Source organism: Antennarius striatus, chromosome 17, assembly GCF_040054535.1.
Source record: "Antennarius striatus isolate MH-2024 chromosome 17, ASM4005453v1, whole genome shotgun sequence".
Lineage (NCBI taxonomy): Eukaryota > Metazoa > Chordata > Actinopteri > Lophiiformes > Antennariidae > Antennarius > Antennarius striatus.
The window spans coordinates 19,655,257-19,667,179 of record NC_090792.1 but is presented as its reverse complement, the minus strand read 5'-3'; the positions used below and the strand labels follow the sequence as shown (position 1 = coordinate 19,667,179).

The window sequence follows — 11,923 nt, the reverse complement described above, 5'->3', positions numbered from 1 at the left end:
ACACGAGACACGGAGAGACCAAACGAGAGGAAACCCGAGACGGAAACGGCCAAGACGAGATCCCCGATGTCGTGAGGCCTAACTGGACATGAAACGCGCAAAGAACCAAAAATACGCACAGATGTGATGACATACACAAAGACTACCCAAGATGCAACAAGACACCGAGACGCGTTGTTAAAAAAGACAGGACAGAATGTGAACTGGACCGAGGCCAATGACCCATAACTCTGTCCAACGCTTGGGTTTACGACCAAATGCCTGCGGAACTAGACGTTCCTTTCAGTCTCAGCTGTGTGTTACATTAAAAAAAAGATCCCTGCTGCCTGAAAGGTTGCAAGAACTTAGTATGTTAACCATGTTCCCAATGGAACTGTTAAAAACCGGCATGTTAGCATGTTGGGAGGCTGAAGTCCAGCTAGCGGCCGAGACTCAGACGGATAAATAGTCTCTTTGATCGGACCGCCATGGCTTCAGAGAGAGCTGTGAGAAATATGCAGATAAAAAGATTTTCCTACAGAGGTCACAGGCAGGAGTGTGTGTGAAGCAGCTTAACACACAAACACGGTGTAAATATCTTGTGATCGGGCTGAGCAGCAAGGAGACGGACTAAGACGGAATCCCAAAAGGGACAAAAATCCTCACACGCTTATGTTAAAGTCCACATTTAATGAAGCATAAAAAGGTTAATCACCAGTATTGGCATATTATATACACACACACACACACATTGGTAACAGTCATTTACAGTTGCATATATGATCATTTACAAGAATAAAATCCATCAGCGTCAAATCAGTGGGAAGCAGAAACCTCAGGAGGAAGAAGTTCTTGGTTTTTGTGTTTTAAGTTGTATTTTTTAAAGAATTTATTGTCATTAGAAACTCAAACCAGCTTTCACAGGATGTTCTGTCACTTAGCTGGATAACTTATAAAGTTGGTTGTTTCTAGAGTCAAGATAACAAAACGAGCTTCGGTTTACTCAAGACGCATTTAGCATATCACAAGAATAGGAGGCAGGAGGAAACAGTTAGCTCATGAAAAGAGAAAAATGCAAACAATCTGCTTTCAGGTTATTATTTTGGGTATAAAATATAAAAATGTCATTATCAGGAAAAAGATAACCTAGCTGCCAAGCTAAGGCTAATTTAAGCGAACCCTTTTGACCAACCTCCAGTGTACAAGCTGGCAGTTTCCTTTTGCCTCCAGTTTTTATGGCACATCTTGCTAAACGCACAAAAAAATAAATAAATTCATGAGTCTCATCTGAGATGTGAACGGTTAAATTTACCATATTTTGGATGTTTTTAAATTCAAAATTGTGACTGTTTTTCAGGGTAATTTGACAGTTGTGTTTGTTTGGTTTTCAGGAGATATCCGAGGTTTCAACAGCATTTCAGTGAATTTATTAGAAATCGCAGCAGATTTGATAGATGACCGATAACATATGATGGTAATACAATAATTGATGAAAAACAGCGAAACCCTCACATATCTCAGTCATCTATTATGTTTCAAGCCAAGAAAGTGTTGAACTTGACGGTTTGACAAAACTTGGTTTGCATTATCCAAACCGGTCTGAGCCTGTATAGAAACATCTCATCATTCCACAGCTATGAAAGCAGAACTACCAAAAAAATGACATTGAAGTTTATTCAAAGACCATTTAGACTAACCAACCAGACATTTAAATGCTGTATGAATAAGTTATTAATGGCAACGGTGGTGGGAGTGTAGAAAAGGATATCAGACATGGTGTATGAATGTTGGAAATGTATGGCCAATCAGCACCAGGTACGTACCCAATGTGTACCAAGCAAATATATTAGCTTTCATAAAGAAAAACAACAAAATTAAAACAATACAGCAACTTAAATCAAGGCTGTCTAGGAAAAAGAAAGGCATTTATACAAATGTTGGGCATGCCGTGTTGGTGCGCTACAACAAAGGGCATAATTAACGTGATAATAAATACAAAACAAGGCTACGTACAAATAACGTGATTTACACAGTCTGTCCCATCCGCTGACAGTTTGTCTCAAAGTGCAGGAAATAATGAGATTACAAGTAAAACAGAAGATGTAACCTAAACCCTCGACAGAACATTTCAAGAACCCTCTGGACAACTTCCCGAAGGACCCTCTGGAGACGCTCTGGACGTCTTAACCCTCGAGCAACCAACTGAAGAACTTTCTTGACAACTACCTGAAGAATCCATCTTTGTTGTAGACATTACTTGAATTACTCGACTGTCCCAACATTTGTTCCATTCCATCTGGATCGTCCACATTGGCAAATTCTCCAAAACCTAGCGAATAACGTACGAATTTAACTCTGACTTTAGAAATTTGGCTCTCTTTCCATATGTATAAATCCACAATGTCAAGCATCAACATGTGCACCCACAATAAGACAATATCAAAAGCGGCTAGCAGCAATTAGCAGGTACTGCAAAGACGAACAAAATCAACCAGAAAGGTCTTCAAATTTGGAGACGTCTGAGGTCCGGGAGCTTCTTGAGGACGACATCGACCTCCGTATCACATGCAAGGTGAGCGATTGTTCGACAGCTTTGCTTAAGGAATGCCAGTTCGCCATTCTAAAGAGCCTTCAAATGTATTTGGTTTTGGTTTGTGTAAAAGTTTACTAGCTGGTTTAAATTAGTTGAGGCACTCACTGGGCCGTCATAAAGAGAAGGGAAAGACTCGGGTCAATTGATTGGCTAAATCTAACCTGTGAATTAGCCCCTCACCTCTTTCCCAATAGCAATGTCCAAAATATAACAAAAATCAAATGCTGCATTTGTCCAGATTTCATGAAGTTGGAAATGGCTCTTTCCTTGCGTTTTTAAGAAAAATATTTTTAAATTGGGACTTGTGAGTTTGCTATGCCTTCAAGTTGTCTATAATGTGTGGGGGGCCCACAGAGTCCATATAAGCACCCCAGTGGTCTGGTATGTAGTTGGACTTCTTTTTAACACCTTTAAAAGTCTTGAGTTGCCGTGTCGAGACCCAAAACCTGACTTGTTTCACATGCCAGTAAATTTAGACACAGGCTACTTAAGTGATAGTTCCTAATAAAATTTTTTTTTTAAATTCCAGATTACATACAAAAGAGAACAAGGGTCAGTAAAGTATTCGTACTGAATGATAAACAAAGAGAAGGCAACGGGATGACAATCCAATGCAATCCAGAGAGAACCGTGTCTGACAGACATGACTGGTGAACATGGAAGTTTGTGTCTGAAATGGCATCAAAAGTACCTTCTGACTTAAAAACCTACATTTTTTTTCACCTTGTTTTGTTGTTGGGGTTCACCCTAAACAAACATCACACATGCTTTTACAAAGATGAATGACTGGATTGGCGTCGTCTCTAGAGCCGTCGAGGCTTGAGGTTGGCTTCAGTGTAGAAAAGTCTTTTCCATTTCATGAGCGTACCAGGAGACACCTGTCCTCCAAAAGCACCATGAGGAGTGGTTCACAGTTGGGGTTGGTTCTCTTACACTCGAGGTACATGGGTAAGGCACCCCAAAAGATAGAGTTCTGGTCCAGGACGGTGGTCGCGCAATTCTCAAACGGTGGTCATGAGTTTGAGAGAACCTGACCTGAACCTGAGTATCTTCCTCTTTAGGTTGTGAGAAGCCTTAATCTTGATGAAGGCCTTTGCCTGAGCTGAGGTCATTTCTTGCCCCGCTGCCCTGGATTCGGCTACCCCTATCCGCCCCCTGCATGTTGCACCAGTCCCTCCCCCGGCCCCACCTCCTCCACTTTCCTCAGTATCACTTGTGGTACTCTCCTCCACATACTCCTCGCTGGACTCGCTGTCCCCGAAACGGTTTGCGGTGTAATTGGACCGCTCGTCCTCACTGGTGTCCGCGATGGTGGAGTGGAAGAGCGAGGCACATTCTGCGGAATACTCCGAGTCACTTCCTGCCACATACGAGTACGGGCTACCCATCTGCCCCTTGGAGGGGTGGTACACGTTTGCTGCCGACGGTCTCGTCATCTCCTTCTTCTGAAGGTGCTGAGCTCTCTTGAGCGCCTCGTCGTGCGGCGCCTCCATGATCGCCCGCAACCGCCGATAATTATTTCGTTTGTGCTTTGGTTTCGCGACGACCACGACCTGGTCGCGTCCCTGGTTCTGATGACCGTGATGGTGGTGGTTGCTACAGGTGTGGTGGTGTTTTCCGTGGTGATGCGGCTTGCGTGAACTTGACTTCGCAGTTCCTAGTGTTGACATGGCGTGTTTGTCCAGAACTCTGCCTTCTGGAATGGACCCGTGGACTCGTTTGACTCTACAGGAAGACGCCCCGTGTGAATGGCTGCCAGCAGCTGATCTCTTGGAGGATTTCCCATGGACAGAACCCCCATCATCCAAATGCCGGGACTTTCTAGAACTAGACCTGTGTTGGGATTTATCAACTTTTCTCTCAGTCGTAGGTTCTTTGCTTTCCGAGGCTCGACTGCTCTTCGTCGCGGTTGTTTTTACTTTGGCATTCTTACTACCTCCCTTCCGGAGTTTGCCATTCTGACGCTGGTCAGAGACATACTTGGCGTTAACCACGTGACTCCCTCCTCCCTCCCCTCCAGCTTCGTCCTGACTCTGGGAAGAAGAACCTAGACTGGTTATCTCAAGCGCTGATCTATCAACCTTCTCTGTCTGGCCGGTTTGGAAAGGCTTAGGGTTGTTCTTGAGAGCAGCCAATTGTGTTTTGACAGCTGGTGGTGATTTATAGAGCTGTTCCTGGTCAGGGGAGGAACACGGCTGCTTTGAGTCTTTGGGAGGGGAGTTAAATTTGGGACTGTCCAGCTCCCTTGTGTCTTTAGAAAGAGTTGTCGGTGACGCTCCTGCGGGGAGAAGAGGCTTTTTGTTCTTCAGTAGACTGTTAGCGCCGGTATTTATGTCCTTGTTAATGAGGTTTTGGATGCCATTAAGAGCAGAGCTGCTCTGATTTTGGGCCAGGTCAGGGATGTTAACCTTGAAGCCATGTTGGACCATCTCACCGCTGCCGTCAGGGAAAACATTTTGCCCGTCCTGCTCCTCAGATTTACTTTCCATAGACCACTGCCTCTGGGGAGAAGAGGTGGAAGCACTTTCTGTCGATGCCCCTCCCACCGGCCAGCTTGGTTTGAGTTCACACCCCCTTTGAGATCCCAAACTGGGACCAGAGCTGGGACTGGATCCCTGCCTCAAACAGAGACTGGCCTGCCTCAGGATGCTCTTAGACGGGTCGGTACTGATGCTGGTCCTGGGTCGGCTTGTCCTGACAGGCAGGGCCCTCCGTTGTACCAGACTGTAGATGTAGCCGTCCAGGCGCTTATGGGGCGGAATTTCAGCAGAAGAGGGGGTGGGCCAAGAGGAGCTCTGGGGTACATGAGGAGCTGAAATGCAATCGGTAGGAGAGGAACCCTCTGGTTTGAGTCCTTCAAATCCTTCTTCCCTCCTGTGACCTCCGTGACCCAACATCTGGAGGAAGACCGGGCTCTGGACGGCGACGGCGTGCAGCGGGCTCGGGTAACGGAACACCTCGCTGCCATTTCGGGCGACCACGTCGCAGTGATACCTCGACTGGTGGTCACACGTCCCCACGAAGGAGACGGCATCCAGGGTGGGTGGGTGAGGCGCCGAGAGCGAGCGGCGGACCGTACCGGAGGACGAAAGGTCTTCAAGAAGTCCGCCGACCGATCCGTCGCAGTCCAAACAGCTGGGGAGCTCGTCTGGGAGGCGGGAACAGAGAGAAGAGGGGAAAGATGAAGTCGCACACGGCTGCAGATTCAGGACGGTCACACTTATTTACCGTCTGAGCTGCCGTAAACCAAACCGCAAATCATTGCACAGCTCCGAAAATAAAGACACTAAATGGATCGAAGTTTATTTCATGTTGCTGCATTTCCTAATGTCAACAGTTGACAGGAAGCTAACTCTGACCGAAGCTGTTTCCTGGCCGCGGAGCTCTGATGAAATGGTCTGCTGGATGTGGTAATGACCCTTCTTGGATGGAGCGCACAGGCATTAGTAAGTGGAAAATTCTTTCCTGTGGAGACAGCGTTCTGTGAAACGTTAACTCCTCGTGGTCCCGGGTATGAAATGAAAATGATATACACCAGCGTGTCCGTCCAGACGGAGGTGGAGGGGGGGCGTTTGGGTGAGCAAAACGAGGCCCGCAGGGAACACAATTAAAAAATCGGTAGCAAACGGTAGCTAATGGTGGCTGCTGGAAGTTTATCTCTTGACGAGATAACGAACTTATCGGAATTAGCAACACTTCAAAAAGATGAGAGTGGAAGAACCAACTCCCACGTTCTCATCTCTCATCTGTAACCAGCCACGCATCCAAATCCCTCCGATCAAATCCGGAACAGAGACGCTACAAAAACACACGCAGCACTTAAGTCATTACATCACTTCCTGTCTAGCCTCTGCTCCAACATCTCCTGTGACCTCACACAAGCTATTAGTCTGCAAAAACGAAGAGTCACGATGAGAATGACCAGACATCGAAGATCGGTGAACGACGATGTCAAACTTTTTACGAATTTGTTCAGATTTTTGTCGATATTAAAGGTGTCAATTTTGGACGTTTGACAGCAGCGGGATTTTAATGGAATTCTAATGGATTCTAATACAATCTTCCAGCAGGTAAATAAACGTTGTGACCTCAGGATGAGTTTATTTAAAGGTCGTGACGCCGTGTTTTAACCCAGTTCAGTCACATCATGCCACCGATCCGCCTCCAACCAGACAGCAGCTCAGCCTGTTGACGGCGGAGACAAACATCTCCTCTGTGTGTGTGTGTGTGTGTGTGTGTGTGTGTGTGTGTGTGTGTGTGTGTGTGTCAGCAGACTGGTGTTCCGTTTGTATTACTCCAGGTGTGACAGTTTGAGCCTCAAGTAGAGAATGACTTTCCACATTTTCCCCTCTCACAGATAAAAAATTCATTTTATGTTCATATATTTATAGAAATAAAGCAAAACAATTAAATTGAAAGTTTTTGAGGGTAAAAAAGTGCAATTTCAATTCATTTTGGATTTCAAGATGACTTCTGACCACGATATCAAACAACGGAGGAGGAGGAGGAAGAGGAGACATTAAGTGCTTCGTCATCACTTCATCTCCTGATCATCTAATCAATGACGTGATTGATCGGCTCTGTACCTGCAGATGGGAAGCGTGCATCAGCGTCCGCCGTGGAGCAGAAACACTCGCTGAAGACAGAGTTGGACGAGTTGGACAGAGACCCAGACGCCCCGTCGCTCAGTTCGTAGAACCCTGGGGTGGGGGTGGGGGGTAAACCATTAATGATGTATTGATCTGAAGAATTCTTTGTCCTCATTTATCTGGTTCTGGTTTTCTGGTACCTGAACTGGGTCGGCTGTCCGTCTCCAGTTGGTCCTGCGGCGTCTCGGTGTCCAGTCGCAGGTCGCTGATCTGCCGGTCCAACTCCTGCAGCTGACTGATGAGTCCGGCGTCTCTCCTCCGCAGACAGTTCTGATGGGAACCACCAGAATAAACCCAGTCACATCAGAACCAAACCCAGAGGGAACAAATGACACAGACAGAAAACGGAAAAGGAAAATGAAATTGTCCCAAATTGCTAAAGACCAAAATTTTGATTCAAAACCAACAAAAAAAACAAAAGCTGTAAACTTTTTTTTCAGCTGACTTTCCTCAGATCCGCTCCCAGACGATCCGATAATCCGTATCCAACTTTAATTTTCTTAAATCTAGAACCTGGATTTGCTCATCTTAATGAGGAGCAACTCATGGTCTCTGCAGCAGCAGCACCGCTGCAGGTCATGTAATTAATGTTTTCTCTCATCAGTGAATCTCATTCATTATTCATGAGAATTATTTAAATCTGCTGAGGGCATTCGTTTAGTCATTAAAATTTAACACAATAAAAATTATATTCCACAAATAATTGTGGAATATAAGGCAAACAAACCGTGAGAGCATAAATGTAGGTTAATAACCTAATAATTTTCCTGTTAACATGTTCAGTATCATTTGTGAATTTAGAATTTTTGACTCATTAAAACTTTAAAAAACTTCATTTTTTTAACTTTAAAACAAAAAGGGTGGTTTGTTCCTTTAAATATTCTGCAGCGCAAACAAGCTCAGGTCAGGATGATTTAGTGACACGATGCTTCTTATTGTGGGACATTAGAGAGACAAACACACACACACACACTGCTGGGATGGAAAACACGCGTGTTATGCAGCGCTGCTCTCAGGTCATGTGCTGCATTCCATTCGAACGAGAACAAACTCCTGCTGATCGAACCAGAACCCGACTTCATCAGAATCACTCAGCAGCTTCTAAAACTGTGTGTGTGTGTGTGTGTGTGTGTGTGTGTCGCAGCTGCTCTCTGGAATGACCTGCATGTTCAAAAACAAACCAACGCTCTCCAGCTGTTTCTCTTGTCAATCAACCACCTGACGGCCGAGCCAACAGGAAGTGATGTCGAAACCCATTTCCTGTTTCGAGCCCGAGTCCCTTTCATCCCATCAGCAGCCTGACCTCTGACCTCTGTTCCTGTACATATTTAAAAGAATGCTCAGATGTTCCTCAGAACCGTTCAAGAAAAGGTTTGCAGTCCAGTCTTATTCCAGTTCAGGTGTTTACACTGAGCACATTAATCTGGATTAAGTCTTTCAATCGATTTGAGTGTAAAAGCTCAAAACTCAATCTGATGTTCAATCCAAAGGTCGACCAACATCATAAATGGAACTAAACTATGTCTCAGGAGAACACATCACATACTGGTCCAGTCCAGTACAGACCAGAACCAGAACCAGAACCCTTCACCTTGGTTGCCGTGCCGACGGTCTGAACATTGTTTGTGTCTCAGCTGCTTCACACAGCTGAAAGTCGATCTGCAGAGTTTCCAGCAGCTCACAGGAATCTCCATTTGTTCCTGCTTTTTTTGGGGGGGTGGGGGCGGGGCAGTTACTAATCTGATCCAGATTCAAGTTTAGAACCTCATCTGCAGGACAGACAGCGTCCAAAAACACAACAGACCAGGAGTCTGTCCTCAAAGAGGAAGACGAGGGGGGAAAAAACAGGAGGAAAAAGAAGAAAGATGAAGAAAAGAAGCAAAAAGAACGACAGATCGGGTTCCATCTGGAGGACAGGATTCACCCCCCAACACCAAACAGCTGCAGAAACAGACCAGTCAACACGAGACCCAATGCTGGGGAGACCAACGCCGTACATGAACCAGTTTAAAATCGCCATCCAAACCAGTTTAAACGCAATTTAAACCAGTTTAATATTTCAGGAACAGAGAAACTTTTTAATTTTTAAAGTTCTCATGCTGCCAGGGACGTCAGCTGACGGTCATGTGACCCAAAGGTAAACATCAGGTTCTCATGGGGTCAAATCCTCCCACTGAGATGAAGCTGATCTCATTCGATAAAAACACACAATGCAGACAGAGGTCTGTCAATGAAGCTCAACAAATCAACACGAAGTGTAGTTGTGTGTGTGTGTGTGTGTGTGTGTGTGTGTGTTCATTATCTCCCAGCTGCCTGAGGCCATGTCAGACTATCATGCCTATTTAATTGAAAACACACTCTCTCACACACACAGCTTAAATATCTTAAACCTGGAATCATTGAAATTCCCAACATCCTGTCTGAGCTTGGGGGGGGTCAGATCCCCCCTACAGACACACTCTTCACTCCCACCATCATCATCATCATCCATGACATCATCGTCTCTGAACCTCCGGATGTTTGTTTTGACCGTAAAGATGGATCACCTCCAATGAAGTCAAGTTTCCCAGAACCAGGAAGAACAAATTGAAGCCATTAAAAGAAAAAGATTGTTAAAACGTCACTAGTATTTTTATATATAAAAAACAACAAAGAAGGTTCTAAAGCGATGATTGGATGATCCCGATGTGGTTCCAGGTTCTAGTGGGGGGTTTGTTTATCGGATTCCACGGGTTCTGTTTTGTTTGTTCTTAATCGTCTATTATGACTTGTTTCCCATCAGTAATCAATATTTCTGAGACTCATTATCAACCAATAAAATGGAACACGCCAACACTTCCTCAACACTTCCTGATGTTTTAAGGATTAATTGATTATTTGTCAAATCAATAACAGCTGCTGACGCCTGATGATCCTCTGACACACCCTGCCCCACTTCCTGGATTGGTTCTTATCGTCCCATCAGGCAACCCCGTGACCTATGACGTCATCTTGCACACCTGAGTCACAGGCCCAAACTGGGGTCAGGGGGTCACAGGGGTCAGAGGTCACCGGTCGGACCTACCAGCTGCTTCCTGAGCAGGAGGATGTTGTCCTCCAGCAGCTTCTCCTCGGGGCTCAGCTGCGCCTCCCGGTTCGGCTCCTCATCCACCTGGAGGTCCAAAGCGGTCCGGACGAGCACCTCCTGCCGCTGGCGCAGGTACTCCAGCTCCCCCAGCCCGGACGCGGTGGCCTCCAGCCGGTCCCGCACCGAGCGTAGCCGCTCCGCCGCCGCCGCCTCCGCGTCAGCTGCCGCCCGGTCCCGTCTGGAGGCGGCGGAGAGCGACATCTGCCCCGTCAGTCTGTCCGGCGTGGTGTCTGGGTCTCAGTGTGCGGGGCAGCGGCGTGCGTTCAACACCGGCCTGCGTGAGGACATTCCGACGGTTCCGACCACACCGGAAGCCTCACCTGCAGGGACCGGAATTTATCACCCGGTCCGGACGGTGAAACCGATCCCAGCAGCTCAGACCGATGTGCGCAGCTCCCCGGTATCAACCGGTGGTTCCGCTGCGGTCAGACAGGTCCAGTAAATCCGGTGATTGGTCCCCGGTGCGGCCGGTGAGAGGTCCGGGTCAGCGGTGCTGCAGCGGTGAGGATCCGTCCGAGCGCAGCGGACGGTCGGCGTGAACTCCGCGCTGCTGCCGCTCCTGCGGAAAGTTAGTCCAGACTGACCGACAGTGTCAGTGTTGTACACTAAGCCCCGCCCATCCACGCTGACACGCACAGCTGCTACAAATAGTGACGTAGGCACACACTTCCTGTAGGCGCCTTCAAAATAAAACTCAACGCTGTACCGTGAGCCTCAGTAGCTGAGCTGAAGTTTTTAACAATCGTAACGGAGATAAAAACTGTTTCTTTCTCTGGATGTTTCACAGGAGAGCACATACCTCCACCGAAGCAGCAATAACAAAATGAAAATGTATAATGACGCTAATAATGAATTGCTGGAATCCTTCCATCACCTTTGTAAAAAAAATTTTTTTTTACAATTCTTTTGCTACAACAAACAGACGAGCATGAAAGCAAAAGCTACTAAAGGTGATGGTTAAATATTTTAATTTCATGCCATGCCATTCTATTTACCTGAGTTGAACTGACAGCAGATCATTACAATGTAGTCAGGACTTTATTTTTCTGTCTCACAAAGTCTGTGGGTTGGGTTTGGTTTTTAATCAATCCTTGACAAATTCTAGACACGTTATTTTATTCTTTTATTCATCTTTACTTCCTCCCTTTACATTCTAATTTATGAATTAATAAGTTACGATTATTTTGAAGGGGAGATTCACACCACTACCTGTCTGGTCGTCTTGACGCTCCGCCCCTCAGCTCCTCCCTGTCTGTCAGGTTTCCGTCAGGTCCTGACGTCCGTCCCGTTTCAGACCTGCTCCAGGAGGTGTGTCTCCTTTTTTGAGATCCAAAAAAATAAACAAACAAAACAAATAAATAAAATAAATTATGTAAAATAAATTTTTACTGATAATATAATTTAAAAACATATCAAAGCTTCATAAACAAATACTTTTTTTGTCTCCTATTGAAAAACAGATTTGGTCAAAATACAAGAAAAGAATAAAATCCTGTTTAAACCGTAAATATTTTTACGCGTCTGACTCTTTATTGTCTTCTGAAGGCGGGGTCGTGTTGAGGGTGTCTTTTGTGG

General features: G+C 45.9%; 1 protein-coding gene across 1 annotated transcript; it reads right to left on the bottom strand.

Annotated features, from left to right (window-relative positions):
* Positions 1-649: 649 nt before the first annotated feature.
* Positions 650-10,957, bottom strand: dact1 (dishevelled-binding antagonist of beta-catenin 1). The gene is made up of 4 exons (XM_068338413.1): positions 10,286-10,957; positions 7,362-7,491; positions 7,159-7,272; positions 650-5,720 (listed from the first exon to the last, which is right to left on the bottom strand). The coding sequence occupies exons 1-4, from the start codon at positions 10,547-10,549 to the stop codon at positions 3,574-3,576; spliced, it is 2,655 nt and encodes an 884-aa protein (XP_068194514.1). The 5' UTR covers positions 10,550-10,957; the 3' UTR covers positions 650-3,573.
* Between the last annotated feature and the right edge of the window lie 966 nt (positions 10,958-11,923).

Coding starts and splice junctions, on each gene's coding strand:
- dact1 (XM_068338413.1), bottom strand. CDS start 10,549: ATGTCGCTCTCCGCCGCCTCCAGACGGGACCGGGCGGCAGCTGACGCG. Junction 7,273..7,361: donor GGACAGCCGACCCAGTTCAG/GTACCAGAAAAC, acceptor CCCCCACCCCAG/GGTTCTACGAACTGAGCGAC. Junction 5,721..7,158: donor TGCACGCTTCCCATCTGCAG/GTACAGAGCCGA, acceptor CCCGCCTCCCAG/ACGAGCTCCCCAGCTGTTTG.